The sequence below is a fragment of the Mobula birostris genome, chromosome 11, assembly GCF_030028105.1.
Source record: "Mobula birostris isolate sMobBir1 chromosome 11, sMobBir1.hap1, whole genome shotgun sequence".
Taxonomy (NCBI): domain Eukaryota; kingdom Metazoa; phylum Chordata; class Chondrichthyes; order Myliobatiformes; family Myliobatidae; genus Mobula; species Mobula birostris.
Window position 1 is genome coordinate 41,343,663 of NC_092380.1, and position 23,758 is coordinate 41,367,420.

General features: G+C 51.6%; 1 protein-coding gene across 1 annotated transcript in view; it reads left to right on the forward strand.

Moving 5' to 3' along the window:
- The window catches only part of LOC140205488 (SITS-binding protein), a 172,925-nt gene that overhangs the window by 116,822 nt on the left and 32,345 nt on the right, over nt 1-23,758 (forward strand). The window contains exons 6-7 of the mRNA XM_072273101.1: nt 8,321-8,577; nt 11,391-11,527. Of these exons, the coding sequence (XP_072129202.1) occupies nt 8,321-8,577; nt 11,391-11,527 (394 nt within the window). The remainder of the gene's footprint in view (nt 1-8,320; nt 8,578-11,390; nt 11,528-23,758) is intronic.

The window sequence follows — 23,758 nt, forward strand, 5'->3', positions numbered from 1 at the left end:
GTGGTTGGTGGGCAGCATGGACTCAGGCAGCTGAAGGATATATTTTGATGCACTATGACTCTGAGTCATGATCAGACAGAAGTGCAGAATAGGTGTTCCATTTCGATTTTCTCCTGAGATTCCCACTATCACAGAATCACAAAACTTAGGACCAGATAATATCATTCGTTATCGTACTAAAGACCTTCACACTCAAACAATGAGGCCTGACCTTACCTACTTGGTGCACATTGGAGAGGCATATCTTGCATAAAATGAAGGCCAGGATGTTGAATAAGATAAATTCTGCACAGAAGATTCTATGGAGTCCAGCAGCAGGTAAGTTCTATCCATATGGAGCCCCTCGCTCAGGTCTGGGACATCAGCTTCAGGACCTTTGAGCAGAAATGTTAATCCTCTCTTTTGGCAGATGCTCTCTATCCTGATGAGCATTTCCAATGTCTGTTTACAAGTCACATTTCCAGCATCTGCAATATTCTGATTTGTAACCACCACTTTGAACATCATGGCTGATCTGTTACCTTAATATATCTCTTGTTTCCCTCAATATCCAGAAATCTATCGAACTCTGTTTTAAGTGAATACAATGGGCCTCCACAGACCTCTGGGATAGAGGAATCCAAGAGTTCTTAACACATTGAGTGAAGAAATTTCTCTTCATAGCCTTAAACAAGCTGTCTCATATTTTGAGATTTTGCGCATGGTTCTAGTCTCCTTAAGCTAGGTGAGACCTTCTCTCTGTTTTCCCTACTACTGAGTGCTAACAAATGTACAGTAAAACTCTGGTTATCTGCAACAAGACTGTTTAGAAATCCCAATGAGTTCAGAATTCAGTTCAAATGAAAGAAAGGAATGAGACAAAATGGGCAAGTGCACCTGTCCAAGCTTGTGTTTGCTGCTCTTCCCATCCACTCACCAGGGACCCCGGTTTCCATATTCTTTGTCCACTCGCTGTCCACTTATCAGTTACCCTGTCCCCTCACCAGTTATCCCGTCCCCACCCTCCCGTCCACTCGTCAGTTACCCCGGTCACCACCCTCCCCGTCCACTCACCAGTTACCCCGTTCCCCAACCTCCCCGTCCACTCGTCAGTTACCCCGTCCCCACCATCCCCGTCCACTCGTCAGTTACCCCGTCCCCACCCTCTCCGTCCACTCGTCAGTTACCCCGTCCCCACCCTCCCCGTCCACTCACCAGTTACCCCGGTTCCCACCCTCCCCGTGCACTCACCGGGGACTGCTGTCCACTCACGCTGCTTGCTCCCCAGGGCTTCCACACTCTGTCCACTTACCAAAGCCTTGAGTCCACCGTTCTCTTGCACTTCTCAAGGCCCCGTTCTTGTGTACTGTTTTAAGTCACCTGAGTCTGTTTACCGTGCTCCTTTCAAAGTCACCTTGGTTCTGTTTCTCATGCTCCCGTAAACTTACTTGAAGCTTGTTTCCCATGTTCCCTTTGGGCCCACTTTAAAATAATAATTCTGGTATGTAACATTCCTTTAAAATCACCTGCCAATCTGACATCACCAAGGTCTCAAGTGTGCCGGATTACAGGTTTTTTTCTGCGAGTTGTTTGTTTACTCTGTATCTAACCAATGCAGTACCTGCTCAGATAGTGTTCAGCACTGGCTGTGTGAGGTGTGAGGTCAGGCTGATTTATACTTGTGCATACGGGCTACGCCGTAGCCTACGCAAGTGGCCTAGGCTGTTGTGAGCATTTATATTTGTGCGTTGGTGTGTTCGCATCGCTCTGCAATTCACCGCCAAAAGGCTAGTTGGTGATGGGGTTTTTATGCCACTGTGTTGAGTTTCTTCCTGTACTTCGAACACTGGCGATTGAAACAGCACATCGTGTTGGAGTTGGAGCTCATGTTGAGCTAAGAATGCTCTACTCACGTTCTTCTCTCTTCTCCCTCAATTCTGAAATGGCGGAGAAGAAGAAGCAACCGGAAATGCATAGGAGGAAATGCGATGCTACCAAGCAGACCAATCACAGTTGTGGTCTGCGTTGCCTTGACGCGTAGTTACGTTTTTGGAGAGGTGCGCCTTAGGCTACGGCATAGGGTTCTGCGTAGAGTACAGCGTAGGGTACGCGTCTACGCCGTACCTACGGTGTACATTTGGCGCAGAAGTATAAATTGGGCTTAATCCTACACCACTTGAGGATCTATTTTGACCATTCGTGTCAGAGAATCAGGTTTAGGCTAGATGTAAGGCAGCTGCCCTCTGGTGGGTTGAAATGAGTAAAACACGTTACTTAAGTAGCAAAGAAGGATGTGCATATGTTTAAATCAATCCCCAAATGCTGACCACAGCACCTTCATTTTCTTCCATAAGAATTCTGATCAAACCCTATTTGTTCAAGTAGGATATTAAGGCCAGGGAAAATCTGAAATACAGAAAGAAAATGCTTCAAACCCGCAGTAGTCTGTGTGTCTTTGAGAGAAAACTTCTGAGGTCAATGCCTTTATCAGGTGCAGCAGTGTCTGATGAAAGTTAATTAATCCAGAAAATTACCTTTGTTATTATCTCATACAATGCTGTCTGGTCTGCTGAATATTTCCAGTGTTCCCTGTTACTTTCACAAGACTGTTTTCTCCCTGTCACTTTCACTGGGCTGCTGTAGAATTTGCATAGTGACACTCTGTGAACAGGGGTCTCTGGTGAATTTTGGAAGTGACCCTCTGCATACAGGGGTTCCTGGTGAATTTCTATAGAGACGCTCTGTGTACAGGTCCAAATAACTTTTTCACTGACTGTTAGAATTTGTCTGGGGGCACCCTGTCTACAGGGGTCCCTGGTGAATTTGTATAGTGACAATCTGTGTACGGGGGTCTCTGGTGAATTTGTAGTGTGACTCTGTGTGTACAGATGTCCCTGGTGAATTTGTCTGGTGACACTCTGTGTACAGGGCTCCCTGGTGAATTTGTGTAGTGACACTGTGTGCAGGTCCAAATCACTCTTTCACTAACTGTTAGAATTTGTATGGTGACGCGTGTGAATTTTTTTTTAGCCGTTGGAACGGACTTTGTTTTCACTCTTCTTTTTAGGCCAAATCTGGAGGAGTTTCGATTCTCATAGATAGTACACTTTCCTTTGTCCAACATAAAGTAATGTCTGATACTAATGGACGTTTTGTTATAGTTTCAGGAAAACTAGATAATAAATTTGCCAATGTGTATGCCCCAAATGTAGGTGATCCAGGATTCTTTGAGCGTTCTTTTCCTTTTTACCAGATCTGAATCTTTATTCTTTGGTGATGGGAGATTTTAACTGTTGACTAGACCCAATTTTAGACCGATCATCTTCTAGACCAGCATCTCTTAATAAATCAGCTTTGTTTATTCAATCCTTTTTATTGAAGTGTGATATAGTTGATGTTTGGCATTTTTTACATCCTTTAGATAGGGAGTATTCATTTTTTCCCATGTTCATCATACATATGCCAGGATTGATTATGTTTTATTGATAGTCAAATGATTTCATCAGTTCGTTCCTGTGAATATAAAGAGATTGCTGTTTCAGATCATCCTCTTATATTTCTATCTTTAAAACTCCCTGGTCTTCTTCAAACCAAAAGATTTTGGTGTTTTAATACAACTTTGTTATCTGATAAGGAATTTTAAAAATTTCTAGAGAAGCATATTATTTTGTTTTTTGAAGAGAATAAAAAGGAGGAGACATCTAATCTTATTGTATGGGATACTTTCAAGGCCTATATTAAAGGACAAATTATTTCTTATACTGCGAGTGTTAAGAATAAAACTAATAAAGAAAGAATTGAATTAGCCAATCAATTGAAACAATTAGATCAAAAATATGCTATAGCTCCAGATCCTGTTTTATATAAAAGACGTGTTGAAGTTAAAACTAAATATGATAAATGTGACCTTCTGTTAACATATCCAATTGAAACTCAGCTTTTTAAAGATAAAACTGAATTTTACATTCATGGAGATAAATCAGGCAAAGTATTGGCCAACCAATTAAAAACTTCTGTAGTTAAACCACAAATTAAAGAAATTTGCAAAACTAAGGGTGATAGGACAACTGATGACTCTGAAATAAATGATACCTTTATAGAACTCTATTCTAAGCTTTATAATTCTGATTCCCCTAAAGATAATACTGTAATGAATAATTTTCTAGATTAATTATATCCGTGCACCCTCTGCAAATAATTGCAACCAGATAGATCAACCCATTTCTTATGAGGAAGTCGCTGAGGCTATACGTTCATTACACTCGTGGAAGGCTCTGGGTCCAAATGTATTTTCTGGAGAATTTTATAAGGCTTTTTCTTCATTAATTATACCGCAATTACATTTAGTCTTTTTGGATTCTTTCAAATTGGGTAGTTTGCCTCAAGCTTTTTATGAAGCTTCTATTACGCTTATCCTAAAAAAGAACAAGGACTGAACTGAGTGCTCTTCATAGAGGCCAATTTCATTACTCAATGTTGATACTAAAATTCTTTCTAAAGTTCTTTCTCGTAGGATTGAAAATATTTTACCTTCTATTATTTCTGATGATCAGACTGGATTTATTAAAAACTGACATTCCCATTTTAATATACATTGTGTATGAAATGTTATTTATCTCCTTCTCGGGAGATATCGGAATGTGTGATATCCTTAGATGCTGAGAAGGCCTTCGATCGGGTTGAATGGAATTATTTATTTAAATCCTTAGAAAAATTTAATTTTGGACCAGATTTTATTCAATGGATTAAATTACTTTATTTATCTCCTGCTCGAGTTCTTACTAATTTTCAAAATTCTAAACCATTTAAACTTCACTGCGGAACTAGACAAGGCTGTCTGTTGAGTCCTTTGCTTTTAGATTTAGCTTTAGAACCCCTAGCCATTGCTTTTCAAGAATCTAATGATATCTGTGGTATTTTAAGGAGAGGTATCACCCACAAAATCTCGCTTTACGCTGATGCTTTTTATCTCTAATGTTGAGACCTTGTTACCTTGCGTACTTTCTTTACTCTCCCGTTTAGCCAGTTTTCAGGATATAAATTAAATCTACGTAAGAGTGAATTATTTCCTTTAAATAATTTGGTATCAATTAATACTAATCTCCCTTTTAAAATTGTAAGGAAACAATTTACTTATTTGGGTGTAACAGTCACTAAGAATTACAAACACCTGTTTAAAGAAAACTTTCTTACTTTATTGAACCATGTAAAAAAGATATTAAATCTCTTACCAGCTCTTCTTTCAGTTAGTCCTGACGAAGGGTCTCCGCCCGAAACGTCGACTATACCTCTTCCTAGAGATGCTGCCTGGCCTGCTGCGTTCACCAGCAACTTTTATGTGTGTTGCTTGAAATTCCAGCATCTGCAGATTACTTCGTGTTTGCGATATTACATTGGTCACCTCTTTCAATATCGTTGATTGGACAAATTAATTCTATTAAAATAAATATTCTACCTAAATTTATATATCTTTTTCAGGCTTTACCCGTTTTTATTCCTAAATCGTCTTTTGACTCTCTTGAATCTATTTTATCCTCCTATATATGGAAAAATAAACGTCCTCGTTTAAATAAAGTTCATCTTCAAAAACCTAAGAAGTCTGGATGATAAGCCTTACCTAATTTTAGGTTTTATTACTGGGCAGTTAATATACAAAATCCTATGTTTTGGCTATATAATATTAATTGTGTAGACTGTCCGGTATGGGTTTCTTTAGAAGCTAACTCTGCTAATAAATTTTCTATTGTTTCTCTTCTTGGATCCTCACTTCCTTTATTTGTAAGTAAACTAACTGATAATCTAATAGGTAAACATACTCTGAGGATCTGGATACAATTTAGAAAACATTTTTTTTATTGAGATTTTCTCTTTCTAGTCCCATTTATTCTAATTTTTTTAAAACCCTCCATGACTGATTTAGTTTTTAAAGAATGGGACAGGTTGGGTATTAAATGTTTTTGGGATTTGTTTGTTGGAGGAAATCTTTTTTCATTTGAGCAATTGTCAGCTAAATATAGCTTACCCAAAACTCACTTTTTTAGATATCTACAAATCAGAGACTTTGTAAGATCTCATTTCCTATAAACTCAGATAAGAACTTACTAGACGTAATTTTTAATTTGACACCTTTTCATAATGGTTCAATATTTAATATTTATGGTATGTTACTGGAGACGAGGAATGTTCCTTTAAACAAAATTAAGAATCTCTGGGAATAAGACTTACAGACATCAATGCTTGAATTTACAGACATCAATATCTGAGGAAACTTGGAATGAGATTTTTAAACTGGTTAATACTTCATCGATATGTGCTCGCCATTCCCTCATACAATTTAAGGTGGTACATTGAGTCCATATGACTAAGGATAAACTATCTCGTTTTTATTCCGATATATCTCTCTACTGTGATAGATGCAATAATGGAGAAGCTTTATTAATTCATATGTTTTGGACTTGTCCATGTCTTGAAAAATATTGGAAGGAAGTTTTTCAAACTTTTTCTTTACTTTTCAAAGTCAATTTTAAGCCAAATCCTCTGACGGCCCTATTCGGTATTGTTGCAGGACAAGATATCAAGCTGAAAACATCTGACTTGCATATTTTGGCCTTTAGCTCTTTTATAGCTAGGAGGGCACTTTTGTTTAAATGGAAAGATGTTTTTCCTCCTACTCATGCTCAATGGTTATGCGACGTTATGTCATGCTTAGATTTAGAGAAGATTCGTTGTTCAATTTCTGAATCTTGTCAAGAATTTCAGACATTGTGGGGACCCTTTCTGAACTGTTTTCCAAACTTTCAAAGCTCTCAATTCATTGTTTAAATTTAGATGTTGGATATTATTAATTTTTATCATATGAGAAGGTATTTTGCCCTTGTTTCTCTTAATAAACAGCTTCGGTCCTGGTAGGAGTTAGACTCATTTTTTTGTAATAAATTAGTATATTTCAATATAACTATTGATTAACCTAATATGGGGTAATAAGATTTTTATTATGAATAATAATGTAATTGGTAGTTTTTTCTTATCTTTTTTGACTATTTATATATGGTGAATTTATATAGTGATACTCTGTGTAAAGGGGTCTCTGGTGAATTTGTGGAGTGACTCTATGTGTACAGGAGTCCCGGGTGAATTTGTATAGTGACACTTGTTTTACAAGTCCAAATAACTTTTTCACTGACTGTTAGAATTTGTCTTGATGTACTCTGTGTACAGGGGTCCCTGGTGAATCTGCAGAGTGATCCTCTGTGTAAAGGGGTCTCTGGTGAGTTTGTATAGTGACACTGTGTACAGCAGTCCCTGGTGAAATTCTGAAGTGACCCTCTGTGTACACAGCTTCCTGGTGAATCTGCAGATTGATACTCTGTGTACAAGGGTCCAAGGTGAATTTGTATAGTGATACTCTGTGTACAGGGTCTCTGGTGAACATGCGCAGTGACTGCACGTGTACAGGGGTCCCTGGTGAATTCTCTGTGCAGTGGTTCCCGGTGAATTAGAAGAGTGACACTCTGTGTAGAGGGGTCCCTGGGGAATTTATACAGTGACATTCTGTCTACAGCGGTCCCTGATGAATTTGTGAAGTGACCCACTGTGTACTGGGCTCCCTGGGGAATTTGTAGAGTGATGCTCTGTGTACAGGGGACACTGGTGAATTTGTGGAGTAAATCTATGTGTACAGGGGTTTCTGGTGAATTTGTATAGTGATACTATGTGTACAGGTGTCCATCGTGAATTTGTATAGTGACACCTTGTGTACATGAGTCTTTGCTGAATTTGTAGAGTGACGCTCTGTGTACAGGTCCAAATCACTTTTTAACTGACTGTTAGAATTTGTATGGAGGCACCCCGTGTACAGGGGTCCCTGGTGAATTTGTATAGTGACAATTTGGGTACAGGGGTCTCTGGTGAATTTGTTTACTGACACTCTGTGTACAGATCCAAATCACTCCTTCACTGACTAGTAGAATTTGTGTAGTGATGCTCCGTGTACAGGCGTCCCTCGTGAATTTGTATAGTAACATTCTGTATACAGGCGTCCATGGTAAATTTGTATAAGAACACTCTGCGTACAGGGGACACTGGGGAATTTGTATAGTGACACTCTGTGTATGGGGGCCCTGGTGAATTTGTGGAGTGATACAGTGTGCACAGAGGTCCCTTGTGAATTTGTAGTGTGACACTCTGTATACAGGGTTCTCTGTTAAATTTTATAGTGACACTGTGTGCAGGTGTTCCTGGTGAATTTCTATAGTGACACTCTGTACAGGGGTCTCTGGTGAATTTGTAGAGTGACACTCTGTGTACAGGTCCAAATCACTCTGTTCCTTGTTTTGCCCAGGGGCCCATCCTGATGAAGTGGAGGGGGAGGTTTGCGGTGAAGTTGAACATCAGCAATGAGGAGGCAAAGGACTGGTTCATTGAGCAGGTGCGCAGCCTGCAGAGGAGAATGAAGATCAAGTATATCAGTCTGGAAGTTGGAGTGGGAAGCCCCTACATGGGACAGGCATGCCGGCTGTGTGGAGATGGATACGTCAACCAGTTCGCACTGCTGGCAGAGGAGCTGGGAAATGCAACAATTATATCAGCTGCTACTAGGTATGTTAGACCAGAGACCGAGAATATACAAGAGTGGGACACAGTTTAACCAGAATTATGGTTATAGAATGAGTGTAGTCGTGTCTGATAATTTAAACTAGGGTGGGACATACAATAGTATCGTGGAGTGTGTTGTAGAACTGAGAGATCTAGAGATACAGCAAACATAGTACATTGAAAGTGGAGACACAGGTCAAAAGCGTTGTGAAGAAGGTGTTTGGCACTCTTAACTTTGTCGGTCTGGGCATTGAACACAGGGGTCACAGACATGTTAAAATTGTACTAGTCATTGGTGAGGCCACACGGTGTTTTGTGGGTAGTTCTGGTATCAGTTTATTGGAAAGATGTCATTAAACTGGAAAGGATGCAGAAAAGATTTCGGAGAATATTATCAGAACTGGAGAGCTCGAGTTATAAGGGCAGCCTGGGGTTGAATTATAAGGAAATGCTTGAACATTTTTCCATGGAGCTAAGGAGGCTGAGTGTTGACCTTACAGAAGTTTATAAAACCATGAGGGGTGTATATAAGGTGAATGGTCACAGTTTTTTCTCCCACAGGATAGAGGAGTCTAAAACTGGAGGGCACGAGAAAGAAAACATTTAAGAGGCCATCAGGGCATGCTTTTCACACAGTCCATGATGGGTATGTGGAAGTTATAGAGGTAGTGCTATTACAATGTTTAAAATACATTTATACATGTACAGTACATGAATAGAAATGCTTTAGAGGAGAACAGCCCAAACACAAGCAAGGAAGAAGGTACAGGAGCTTCAGGACTCACATCACCAAGTTCAGGAACAGTTACTACCCCTCAACCATCAGGCTCCTTAAACGAAGGAGATAACTTCACTCAATGTCGCTCACCCCATTATTGAAATGTGCCACAACCTATGGTTTCACTTTTAAGGACTTTTCATCTCATGTGCTCAATACTAATTGCTTAGTTATTTATTATTATTCTTTCTTTATTTGCACAGTTTATTGACTTTTGCTCACTGGTTGCACCAGTTGATTCGGTCTTCATTGATTCTGTTATGGTTATTGGATGTATTGAATGTGCCCACAAGAGAATAATTTGTCAGTGTTGTACCATTGTGTCAATGGTAATAAATGTATTTTGAACTTTGATCGGGACTAGCTCAGCAGGGTAAGTTGGGCTAATGGACTGTGTCTGTGCCGTGTCATTGATTACACGGGCCTACTCTTACGAGTAGTCTGGAATGAGGGTCGACAACAAGCAGGGCTAGCACTAAGGGTAACACAAACAGGGAACTGAGACTATGATTAACCCAAATTGCAACTTGGAGTGATTGAAACAAGGGAGTGTGAACTGAAAGTAACTGTGTTGTTCTCAGTTAACTTGTAATGCAGAGAGAGTAACTGGATTGATGTAGATGGTTGCCTGTACTGGAGCAGTGTGACTGTAGCTAAGTGTATCTACACTGAGTGTCTAAGAATAAACAGACTGCAGTCTGAGTGAAACTTGAACTGCAAGGAGTGTAACATGGGCTGAGGAGTGTGAAGAGGGTGCACTGGGAGCTGGGCACTACTGACCAAGAATAAACTGGAGGAGAGGGTGGGGATCAGAGAGAATTGGGACTGGACAAAGAGTTACCAGAGAAATGGAAGGCTCAGAATCCAAATCTGGCACAGCACTTTAGATGGAGGCTGTCACATAAGAGAACTACACCACATTGTCTTCCAGTCACTGCTAATGAAAGTAATGTGAAGGTAAATATTGCCCACTGAAAAGAAGGGTGTGCTTTTCCATAGTGCCTTGCTGCTCCTCACAGATGGTTTAACATGGATGGTGAGTTCACAAAGGGAAGATAATAAATGTAACAGCCATCTGTAATATAGTACTCTTTTGCAAATAACATTGGGAAAATTGGTTTTCATTCTGGATTTGGTTGAGATACTAGCTAGGATGCTAAGATATCTCTACTACTGAGACCACATACAAGTCAGTTCTCCATAATGTACCAATGTAATCTCCCATTCAATATTCCTGTATGCGAATCTCTCCTGCTGTGCCCTTGTGTGTATAGCAGCCTTCACCCAGTAATTCCATATCTCTCTCCCTCTATTTCCCTCTGCAGCAGTACAATTCCTCATTTCCAATGTAACTCACAGAATAAAACTTTCTTCTGCTATAGCTATGCATATCTAATAATAAGATCTTAACGTTTGCAGCACTGTTTCTCATCCAGTGTGCAGCAACCATTTCCATTTAGGATCGTTTCTATCACCCCTTATCACCACATGTGCAGCATTCTGTATCTCTACCCCCTCCTTTTATCTTTTGAGACTCTGTCCTTCTGCTCCATTTCTTTCTTTTGCTAGTAACCCTCAACTATTATTCACTCAGACCATTTACACAGCAGTCCTCCTCTCTGCTCCCGGCCTGCCCTTCGGTCCCAGCCCGTGCCCCGCCCCCCGCACTCTGGATCCCGCATGCCCCCCTCCCGCACTCTGGGTCCCGTACGCCCCCCCTCGCACTCTGGGTCCTGGCACTGCCCCCGCCCCCCCACCCCACTCTGGGTCCTGACACCCCCCTGCCCTCCCACCCAACTCCGGGTCCCGGCCCCCCACCCCACTCTGTGTCCTGGCCACCCCCCCGCCCCCAGCACTCCGGCTCCAGGCCTCCCACCACAACAGGTCCCTCCCCGTCCCCCCGCACTCCGGATCCCAGCCCGCACCTACTCCTGCCCCCTTAAATTGTCATGTAATGTAACACAATTTCATTTTAGGTTGATTTAATTAAAGATGTGACAGGGTTGCTCATTTAATGCTTCTGTCTTGTGTACTCTAGGTCTGCTCACTTGCCAATGTTTGTTCGAATGGTACCTCGACTGTCTGACTGGAGTTATGCAGGATTAAAGGGCCTCATTCCCTCTGTCCTTCACTACAGTTTGCTGGGATACAGTTTCTTTATTCCAGATGCAGTAGGTAATGTAACAGTGATATGTGATGTTGTGTTCTTGACAGATGCTTTGTTCATTCTCTCCCTCATAATTCCGTTCTCCACTCGCCATTCTCCTCCCAGTCCCTCCATCTTCTCCACATTCTCCATACCCATCCCCAATTCTCCCTACTCTCTTATCACTGTCTCCACATTCTCCACTCCCTCACCGCTGCTCCCGCGTTCACCCGCTCCCTCCGCATTCCCCCCGCTCCCTCCAAATTCCCCCCGCTCCCTGACCGCTGCCCCCGCGTTCCCCCGGCTCCCTCACCGCTGACCCCGCGTCCCCCCCGCTCCCTCACCGCTGACCCCGCGTTCCCCCCGCTCCCTCACCGCTGTCCTCGCGTTCCCCCGGCTCACTCACCACTGACCCCGCGTTCTCCCCGCTCCCTCACCGCTGCCCCCGCGTTTTCCCGGCTCCCTCACCGCTGCCCCCGCGTTCCCCCCGCACCCTCACCGCTGCCCCCGCGTTCACCCGCTCCCTCCGCATTCCCCCTGCTCCCTCCACATTCCCCCCGCTCCCTGACCGCTGCCCCCGCGTTCCCCCGGCTCCCTCACCGCTGCCCCCGCGTTCTCCCCGCTCCCTCACCGCTGCCCCCGCGTCCCTCCGGCTCCCTCACCGCTGCCCCCGCGTTCCCCCGGCTCTTTCACCGCTGACCCCGCGTACACCCCGCTTCCTCACCGCTGTCCCCGCGTTCCCCCCGCTCCCTCACCGCTGACCCCGCGTTCCCCCCGCTCCCTCACCGCTGCCCCCGCATTCCCCCGCTCCCTCACCGCTGACCCCGCGTTCTCCCCGCTCCCTCACCGCTGTCCCCGCGTTCCCCCCGCTCCCTCACCGCTGCCCCCGCGTTCTCCCCGCTCCCTCACCGCTGCCCCCGCGTCCCTCCGGCTCCCTCACCGCTGCCCCCGCGTTCCCCCGGCTCTTTCACCGCTGACCCCGCGTACACCCCGCTTCCTCACCGCTGTCCCCGCGTTCCCCCCGCTCCCTCACCGCTGACCCCGCGTTCCCCCCGCTCCCTCACCGCTGCCCCCGCATTCCCCCGCTCCCTCACCGCTGACCCCGCGTTCTCCCCGCTCCCTCACCGCTGTCCCCGCGTTCCCCCCGCTCCCTCACCGCTGTCCCCGCTTTCCCCCCGCTCCCTCACCGCTGACCCCGCGTTCCCCCCGCTCCCTCACCGCTGACCCCGCGTTCCCCCCGCTCCCTCACCGCTGACCCTGCGTTCCCCCGGCTCCCTCACCGCTGACCCCGCGTTCCCCCGGCTCCCTCAACGCTGACCCCGCGTTCCCACCGTTCCCTCACCGCTGACCCCGCGTTCCCCCGCTCCCTCACCGCTGTCCTCGCGTTCCCCCCTCTCCCTCACCGCTGACCCCGCGTTCCCCCGGCTCCCTCACCGCTGACCCCGCGTTCCCCCCGGCTCCCTCACCGCTGACCCCGCGTTCCCCCCGCTCCCTTACCGCTGACCCTGCGTTCCCCCGGCTCCCTCACCGCTGACCCCGCGTTCCCCCGGCTCCCTCAACGCTGACCCCGCGTTCCCACCGTTCCCTCAGCGCTGACCCCGCGTTCCCCCGCTCCCTCACCGCTGTCCTCGCATTCCCCCCTCTCCCTCACCGCTGACCCCGCGTTCCCCCGGCTCCCTCACCGCTGACCCCGCGTTCTCCCCGCTCCCTCACCGCTGCCCCCGCGTTCCCCCGGCTCCTTCACTGCTCTCCTCGCGTTCCCCCCGCTCCCTCACCGCTGACCCCGCGTTCCCCCCGCTCCCTCACCGCTGACCCCGCGTTCCCCCGGCTCCCTCACCGCTGACCCCGCGTTCCCCCCGCTCCCTCACCGCTGACCCCGCGTTCCCCCCGCTCCCTCACCGCTGACCCCGCGTTCCCCCCGCTCCCTCACCGCTGACTTTGCGTTCCCCCGGCTCCCTCACCGCTGACCCCGCGTTCCCCCGGCTCCCTCAACGCTGACCCCGCGTTCCCACCGTTCCCTCACCGCTGTCCTCGCGTTCCCCCCTCTCCCTCACCGCTGACCCCGCGTTCCCCCGGCTCCCTCACCGCTGACCCCGCGTTCTCCCCGCTCCCTCACCGCTGCCCCCGCGTTCCCCCGGCTCCTTCACTGCTCTCCTCGCGTTCCCCCCGCTCCCTCACCGCTGACCCCGCGTTCCCCCCGCTCCCTCACCGCTGACCCCGCGTTCCCCCGGCTCCCTCACCGCTGACCCCGCGTTCCCCCCGCTCCCTCACCGCTGACCCCGCGTTCCCCTGCTCCCTCACCGCTGACCCCGCGTTCCCCCGCTCCCTCACCGCTGCCCCCGCGTTCCCCCGCTCCCTCACCGCTGCCCCCGCGTTCCCCCCCCCCGGCTCCCTCACCGCTGACCCCGCGTTCCCCTGCTCCCTCACCGCTGACCCCGCGTTCCCCCCGCTCCCTCACCGCTGTCCCCGCGTTCCCCCCGCTCCCTCACCTCTGACCCCGCGTTCCCCTGCTCCCTCACCGCTGACCCCGCGTTCCCCCCGCTCCCTCACCGCTGTCCCCGCATTCCCCCCGCTCCCTCACCGCTGTCCCCGCGTTCCCCCCGCTCCCTCACCTCTGACCCCGCGTTCCCCTGCTCCCTCACCGCTGACCCCGCGTTCCCCCCGCTCCCTCACCGCTGTCCCCGCGTTCCCCCCGCTCCCTCACCGCTGACCCCGCATTCCCCCGGCTCCCTCAACGCTGACCCCGCGTTCCCACCGTTCCCTCACCGCTGACCCCGCGTTCCCCCGCTCCCTCACCGCTGTCCTCGCGTTCCCCCCCTCCCTCACCGCTGACCCCGCGTTCCCCCGGCTCCCTCACCGCTGACCCCGCGTTCCCCCCGCTCCCTCACCGCTGACCCCGCGTTCCCCCCCGCTCCCTCACCGCTGACTTTGCGTTCCCCCGGCTCCCTCACCGCTGACTTTGCGTTCCCCCGGCTCCCTCACCGCTGACCCCGCGTTCCCCCGGCTCCCTCACCGCTGACTCCGCGTTCCCCCCGCTCCCTCACCTCTGACCCCGCGTTCCCCCCGCTCCCTCACCGCTGCCCCCGCGTTCCCCCCGCTCCCTCACCGCTGACCCCGCGTTCCCCCCGGCTCCCTCACCGTTGCCCTCGCGTCCCCCCGGCTCCCTCACCGCTGACCCCGCGTTCCCCCGGCTCCATCACCACTGACCCCGCGTTCTCCCCGCTCCCTCACCACTGTCCCCGCGTTCCCCCCGCTCCCTCACCGCTGACCCCGCGTTCCCCCCGCTCCCTCACCACTGACCCCGCGTTCCCCCCGCTCCCTCACCGCTGCCCCCGCGTTCCCCCCGGCTCCCTCACCGCTGCCCCCGCGTTCTCCCCGCTCCCTGCGCATTCCCCCCACTCCCTCACTGCTGTCCCCGCATTCCCCCGGCTTCCTCACCGCTGACCCCGCGTTCTCCCGGCTCCCTCACCGCTGACCCCGCGTTCCCCCGCTCCCTCACCGCTGCCCCCGCGTTCCCCCGGCTCCCTCACCGCTGCCCCCGCGTTCTCCCCGCTCCCTCACCGCTGCCCCCGCGTTCCCCCCGCTCCTTCACCACTGACCCCGCGTTCCCCCCGGCTCCCTCACCACTGCCCCCGCGTTCCCCCCGGCTCCCTCACCACTGACCCCGCGTTCCCCCGGCTCCCTCACCGCTGACCCCGCGTTCCCCCGCTCCCTCACCGCTGCCCCCGCGTTCTCCCCGCTACCTCACCACTGACCCCGCGTTCTCCCCGCTCCCTCACCGCTGCCCCCGCGTTCCCCCGGCTCCCTCACCGCTGTCCTCCCGTCACCCCGCTCCCTCACCGCTGTTCTCGCGTTCCCCCCGCTCCCTCACCACTGACCTCGCGTTCCCCCGCTCCCTCACCGCTGCCCCCGCGTTCTCCCCGGCTCCCTCACCGCTGACCCCGCGTCCCCCCCGCTCCCTCACCACTGACCTCGCGTTCACCCGCTCCCTCACCGCTGCCCCCGCGTTCTCCCCGGCTCCCTCACCGCTGACCCCGCGTTCCCCCCGCTCCCTCACCGCTGTTCTCGCGTTCCCCCCGCTCCCTCACCACTGACCTCGCGTTCCCCCGCTCCCTCACCGCTGCCCCCGCGTTCTCCCCGGCTCCCTCACCGCTGACCCCGCGTCCCCCCCGCTCCCTCACCACTGACCTCGCGTTCACCCGCTCCCTCACCGCTGCCCCCGCGTTCTCCCCGGCTCCCTCACCGCTGACCCCGCGTTCCCCCCGCTCCCTCACCGCTGACCCCGTGTTCCCCCCGCTCCCTCACCGCTGACCCCGCGTTCCCCCCGCTCCCTCACCGCTGACCCCGCGTTCCCCACCCGGCTCCCTCACCGCTGTCCCCGCGTTCCCCCCGCTCCCTCACCGCTGACGCCGCGTTCCCCCCGCTCCCTCACCGCTGCCCCCGCGTTCCCCCGGCTCCCTCACCGCTGTCCCCGCGTTCTCCCGGCTCCCTCACCGCTGCCCCCCGCGTTCCCCCCGCTCCCTCACCGCTGACCCCGCGTTCCCCCCGCTCCCTCACCGCTGACCCCGCGTTCCCCCGGCTCCCTCACCGCTGACCCCGCGTTCCCCCCGCTCATTCACCGCTGACCCCGCGTTCCCCCCGCTCCCTCACCGCTGACCCCGTGTTCCCCCCGCTCCCTCACCGCTGACCCCGCGTTCCCCCCGCTCCCTCACCGCTGTTCTCGCGTTCCCCCCGCTCCCTCACCACTGACCTCGCGTTCCCCCGCTCCCTCACCGCTGCCCCCGCGTTCTCCCCGGCTCCCTCACCGCTGACCCCGCGTCCCCCCCGCTCCCTCACCACTGACCTCGCGTTCACCCGCTCCCTCACCGCTGCCCCCGCGTTCTCCCCGGCTCCCTCACCGCTGACCCCGCGTTCCCCCCGCTCCCTCACCGCTGACCCCGTGTTCCCCCCGCTCCCTCACCGCTGACCCCGCGTTCCCCCCGCTCCCTCACCGCTGACCCCGCGTTCCCCACCCGGCTCCCTCACCGCTGTCCCCGCGTTCCCCCCGCTCCCTCACCGCTGACGCCGCGTTCCCCCCGCTCCCTCACCGCTGCCCCCGCGTTCCCCCGGCTCCCTCACCGCTGTCCCCGCGTTCTCCCGGCTCCCTCACCGCTGCCCCCCGCGTTCCCCCCGCTCCCTCACCGCTGACCCCGCGTTCCCCCCGCTCCCTCACCGCTGACCCCGCGTTCCCCCGGCTCCCTCACCGCTGACCCCGCGTTCCCCCCGCTCATTCACCGCTGACCCCGCGTTCCCCCCGCTCCCTCACCGCTGACCCCGTGTTCCCCCCGCTCCCTCACCGCTGACCCCGCGTTCCCCACCCGGCTCCCTCACCGCTGTCCCCGCGTTCCCCCCGCTCCCTCACCGCTGACGCCGCGTTCCCCCCGCTCCCTCACCGCTGCCCCCGCGTTCCCCCGGCTCCCTCACCGCTGTCCCCGCGTTCTCCCGGCTCCCTCACCGCTGCCCCCCGCGTTCCCCCCGCTCCCTCACCGCTGACCCCGCGTTCCCCCCGCTCCCTCACCGCTGACCCCGCGTTCCCCCGGCTCCCTCACCGCTGACCCCGCGTTCCCCCCGCTCATTCACCGCTGACCCCGCGTTCCCCCCGCTCCCTCACCGCTGACCCCGCGTTCCCCCCGCTCCCTCACCGCTGTCCCCGCGTTCCCCCCGCTCCCTCACCGCTGTCCCCGCGTTCCCCCCGCTCCCTCACCGCTGACCCCGCGTTCCCCCCGCTCCCTCACCGCTGTCCCCGCGTTCCCCCCGCTCCCCTCACCGCTGACCCCGCGTTCCCCCCGCTCCCTCGCCGCTGACCCTGCGTTCCCCCGGCTCCCTCACCGCTGACCCCGCGTTCCCCCACTCCCTCACCGCTGACCCCGTGTTCCCCCGGCTCCCTCACCGCTGACCCCGCGTTCCCCCCGCTCCCTCACCGCTGCCCCCGCGTTCCCCCCGCTCCCTCACCGCTGTCCACGCGTTCCCCCCGCTCCCTCACCACTGTCCCCGCGTTCCCCCCGCTACCTCACCGCTGCCCCCGCGTTCCCCCCGCTCCCTCACCACTGACCCCGCGTTCCCCCGGCTCCCTCACCGCTGACCCCGCGTTCCCCCGCTCCCTCACCGCTGCCCCCGCGTTCTCCCCGCTACCTCACCGCTGACCCCGCGTTCTCCCCGCTCCCTCACCGCTGTCCTCGCGTTCCCCCCGCTCCCTCACCGCTGTCCCCGCGTTCCCCCGGCTCCCTCACCGCTGCCCCCGCGTTCCCCCGCTCCCTCACCGCTGACCCCGCGTTCCCCCGGCTCCCTCACCGCTGCCCCCGCGTTCCCCCGCTCCCTCGCCGCTGACCTCGCGTTCCCCCGGCTCCCTCACCGCTGACCCCGCGTTCCCCCCGCTCCCTCACCGCTGACCCCGCGTACACCCCGCTCCCTCACCGCTGCCCCCGCGTTCCCCCGGCTCCCTCACCGCTGCCCCCGCGTTCCCCCCGCTCCCTCACCGCTGCCCCCGCGTTCCCCCGGCTCCCTCACCGCTGTCCCCGCGTTCCCCCCGCTCCCTCACAGCTGCCCCCGCGTTCTCCCCGCTCCCTCACCGCTGCCCCCGCGTTCTCCCGGCTCCCTCACCGCTGACCCCGCGTTCCCCCGGCTCCCTCACCGCTGACCCCATGTTCCCCCCACTCCCTCACCGCTGACCCCGCGTTCCCCCCGCTCCCTCACCGCTGACCCCGCGTTCCCCCCGCTCCCTCACCGCTGTCCACGCGTTCCCCCGCTCCCTCACCGCTGTCCCCGCGTTCCCCCCGCTCCCTCACCGCTGCCCCCGCGTTCCCCCCGTTCCCTCACCGCTGCCCCCGCGTTCCCCCGCTCCCTCACCGCTGCCCCCACGTTCCCCCGGCTCCCTCACCGCTGACCCCGCGTTCCTCCGGCTGCCTCACCGCTGTCCCCGCGTTCTCCCCGCTCCCTCACCGCTGCCCCCGCGTTCCCCCGGCTCCCTCACCGCTGCCCCCGCGTTCCCCCGCTCCCTCACCGCTGACCCCGCGTTCCCCCGGCTCCCTCACCGCTGTCCCCGCGTTCCCCCCGCTCCCTCACCGCTGACCCCGCGTTCCCCCGGCTCCCTCACCGCTGACCCCGCGTTCCCCCGGCTCCCTCACCGCTGACCCCGCGTTCCCCCCGCTCCCTCACCGCTGTTCCCGTGTTCCCTCTGCTCCATTATCACTGTGTTCACATTCTCCCCTACTCTTCTCCCATTCTCCCTACTCTCTCTTATCACTGTCTCCACATACTCCACTCTTTCCCTCTTTCTTCATTAGCCATCCCCATCACTCTCCAGAATATCTTCCCACCATTGCAATTCAAAATATTGCTAATTCTCTGCCATTTGGAGAAATGAACACATTCATTAAAAACTACAGCTTCACTTGATATAAACAAAACCTACTCTCTTAATTCTTGATCAAGAGTGGCAAAATTTGGTTATGAATAAAGATATCCAGACAGCTACAGCACAGGCTAGGAACCATTTAGGATGGTTGCATCCTCTAAACCGTCCCATCAAGTGCTCTCAGTACAGCAACAGTATAGATTATGCATGGAGTAGACATTCCTCCATATAGCTGAAAGGTTCACCCCCACCCCGGAGTCTTTTCTTTAAATAGAATGAATAATTTCATTACTTCACATTAAGCAAAGATCTGTCATTCTACTTTGTGGATTCAATAGTTTTCTGGTTTGTTATTGGTAACTTGACCAATTTTCTGTATATCTTTCAGAGGTTGCAACTTCCCCTCCTGATATTGTCTGTCACAGTGATGTTGGGATGCATTCCTTCTGCCAAAGCTCTGCTCCACTACAGAAATTAGTTATATGTTTGGAATTGCTCTAATTCTGGACTTTCTGACCTTCAAATTCCCATTCCTTTATCACTTTGTACCACAGAATAGTGGGTCTAGTCACACAAAGTGCTGGAGGAACTCAGCTAGTCGAGCTTTCCTGCAGGGGAAAAAACAATCGATGTTTGGGTCTAGGCCCTTCATTAGGACTGGAAAGGAAGAGGACAGGTGGGGGAGTACAAGCTGGCAGGTAATTGGTGGAATGAGGGGGAAGGTGGCAGATCCGGGTAGGGGGCATGAAGTAAAAAGCTGGGAGGTGATAGGTGATAGTGGTAAAGGGCTGAAGGAGGAATAGAGGAAAGGACAGTGGACCATGAAAGAAAGGGAAGGGAAGAAGGAGGGGTACCAGAGGGAAGAGATGGGCAGGTAAGGAAAAGAAAAGCATTGAGAGGGGAACCAGAATGGGGAAAGGAAAAGGAAAGAAGGAGAAGGTGATAGAGGTTAAAGAAATCAATGTTTATGCCATTTGTTTGGAGACTTCCAGTCCTCGTGTAGTCTCAGCCCAAAACGTCAAATGTGTATTCCCCTCTGTGGATGCTGCCTGACTTGCAAGTACCTCCAACATTTTGTGTGTGTTGCTCAAGATTTCCAGCATCTGCAGAATCTCTCGTGTTTATGATATGTGACAAACACAGAAACTGGCCGTCTCAGCCCACCTCAGTACTGATTGTAGTGCCTATCTATGCTAAGTGATGTCCGCTTGCTTCCCTTTACAGGTGTCCTGTCCAAGTACCTGTCCAAATGCTTTTCACATGATGTGATTGTATCTGCTTCCACTACTTCCTCTGGCAGCTATTCCAGATAATCACCATTCAGATCCCCATTGAATTCCACCCCTCTCATCTTAAAATTTCAAAGGTTCAAAGGTTGAATTTAATGTCAGAGAAATGTGTACAATATACATCCTGAAATGCTTTTTCTTTGCAAACATCCACAAAAACAGAGAAGTGCCCCAAAGAATGACCAACAGTCTAGAAAATAAACTCTGGCACTGGGGTGCATTCCTCTATTTATAAACACTTTTTTTGAAACCAGTCCTAGTAGATTCCCTCCAACTGAAGCCCATTAATGTATAAAGTTACACATAAAAAAGCATTCTTCCTGTATGTAAGCTTTTCCAGTGGTCCTCTATGTAATGTATAAACTCTCCCAATGAACTCCATCCCTCCAATTTTAATAAAATCTCCCAGAGACCCATCCCTACCAGTACATAGTCTCCCACCACCCATCCTCAAGCATATAAACTCTGCCATTGAAGCTCATTCCTGTAGAATGTTAACTGTTGCACTGAAACTTATTCCTCTAGGTATAAGCTCATTTTTTAGCATATGTGGAAAGAGGTCGTTCAATCCACTTGAATCTATGATAGCCATCTAACACCCATTAATGCTAAGTCTACACTAATTCCATTTTACTTCTCTGGACACATTCCGCCAGCTACTCCAGATTCTACCACTTACCTACACACTACTTACAGTTTACATTTTTTCTATCAATCTGCACATCTTTGGAATGTGGAAGGAAACACAAGCACCCAGAGGGAAGCCACGTGGTCACGGAGAAAATGTGCAAAATCCCTAGTAGCAACTGAACACAGGCCATTGGAGTGTGAGACAGCAGCTCTTCTAACTATGCCAGTTGATCATCCATCTAAACGTAATCCGTCATTCAAGCTGTTCACTGGTTTGTAAATTCTCCTATTGAAGTCTATCTTTGTATATCTTCTAATGCAAGCCCATCCTTTTTGTACTTAAACACTTTCATTTAACCCCACCTATCATGAGTCTCCATGCACTCATGAAAGGCTTTCCTTCCAGAACATGCTCTCTCATTTGGCCTTAATATTCAAATGTCAATTTACCCCTAGTATACAAGAACAGAGGTCCATCCCTTTAGTATATACACATGCATCTGAAGTTCATCCTCTGATCTTTAAACTATTCCATTTGATATCCATTTGTTGCTCATTCTAACTGTATCACTGGAATCTTTATCTGTAGTAAATAAACTGACAGCTGTAATGGGATAATCCATCAAAGTCTGCCTGCTTCTGAGAAGTGTGTCTGTAACCAGGCAATTCCTTAGCAGCAGCTGTTGCCAAGCCTCCTGCTTGAAGAAACATGGAAAAATGCCCATAGAAGTCTTAAACTAAAATAATTAAATCAAACAAAATGCTTTAAAATTAAAATTTGTGTGTGTACATATACACACACACACACACACACACACACACACACACACACACACACATACATACACACACACACACACACACACACACACACACACAGAGTGATTGATATGTTCGTGGCCTAAGGTAGAAGGAGATGAGTTATACAGCTCTGGTTACATGCACTTGCAGGTCAACCCTTTGAGTGATTATGCAGAAGGTTTGAAGTTAATAACTCATCGCCTTCTACCTTAGGCCATGAACTTATCAATCACCCCTGATGAGCTATTAACTGATGAGTTATTAACTTCAAACTTTCTGCATAATCAGTCAAAGAGTTAACCTGCGTGTGCACGTAATGAGAGCTGTATAACTCATCTCTTTCTACCTTAGGCCACGAATTTATCAATCACCCCTGCTGTGGGCACTTTCTGGAGGTCCAAGATCCGTATGCTCCACGACCGCTGGACTAAGTGTGTAAATGTAGGAGGGGACTATGTTGAAAATTAAATGTGCGAGGTTTTCTAAAATTGACTTCTTCTGCATAAGGCCTCGAACGTATCAATCACCCCTCATGTGTGTGTGTGTGTGTGTGTGTGTGTGTGTGTGTGTGTATACATACACACCCATGCGCATATATATGTATGTATTACTCTTTATAAAAAGCTCATAAATTCAATAATTGAGTTTTATTTTCCGACAGGTTGCAAATATTTGAATGTGTTTGAATGCAAGGGTGGACAGTAGTGCAGCAGATACTGTTGCTGCTTCTTTGTGCCGGAGGCCTGGGTTCATTCCTGACCACCAGAGTGGTTTGTGTGGACTTTGCATATTCTCCCTGTGACTACTTGGGTTTCCCCCCATATACTAAATTCATGCTGGTTGGTCTGAGAGCTGACATAAAATTGATGGGGTGAACAGCCTCTTTCTGTGCTGTATGGAAATATGAGAATGTTAAAGTATTTAGTTGAAACAGACACCTTGTCAAATAGTGAGCCATTCTGTGAGAACTGCTGGCCATCCTGGGTCATTCTGGAAAGCTGGAGATGGGCATCTCAGTCAATGCCTGAAGCTGCTGGGAGGTGGAGGAAGCACTCCCTATTTTGACAGGTTAATGATCACCGTTTCTCCTGCTTTCTCACTTTCCTACTTACTCCAATCCAGACTTCCTCCATGTCTGCTGGGCTTATCACTCTAAAGGCGCTTTATACATGACTATCTTTCTGACTCAGTTCCTGATCATTCCTTGAAATCATTCTCCATTGTAGTCACTGCTCTTGATATATTAGATTATGAGAACACTCAGTCCTCTTTTATTGTCATTTAGAAATGCATACAATGTTTCTCCGGAGTGATATCTCAGAAAACGGGACAAACCAAAGACTTAACACTGACAGAACCACATAATTATAACATATAGTTATAGCAGTGCAAAACAATACCATAATTTGATGAAGAACAAACAATGGGCACGGTAAAAAAAAGTTGCAAAGTTCCCGAGTCCCCGATAGCAGGTGGCAAAAGAGGGAAACTCCCTGCCATAAACCTCCAGGCATCGTCAACTTACCGATGCCTTGGAAGCAGCCGACCACAGCCGACACTGAGTCCGTCCGTCCGAAAACTTCGAACCTCCGACCAGCCCCTCCGATACAGCCTCCCGAGCGCCATCCTTTGCTGAGCGCCTTCGACCTCCCCCTGGCCACTGAAACGAGCAAAGCCAAGGATTCGGGGCCTTCTGCTCCGGAGATTCTGGTTACCACACAGTAGCAGCGGCAGCAAAGTGGGCATTTCAGAAGTTTTCCAGATGTTCCTCCGTGCTCTCAAGTCTATCTCCATCAAATCAGGATTGTGCACGGTCCCCTACTTGACAGATAACAGCTATCATTCACCGGAGAGGCCGCGCGCGCTGCCATCTTCTCCTCCCCCTATTCTCTATCCCAGTGACTAGTCATTTAATACTGAGCCTTTCCCAGTGATCAGTTCTGTAATCCTGAGCCTCTCCCAGCAAACTGTCCTGTAATACTGAGCACCCTCCATGCCAAATTCTATAATACTGAGTCCTTCATGACCAGTATTGTAACTCTGAGTCACTCCCAGTCTTGTAATGCTGAGTCCTTTCCAGTATCCAGTATCTTAATACTAAGTCTCATGTGGCAAGTCCTGTGATAATGGGCCTCCTCTGAGACCAG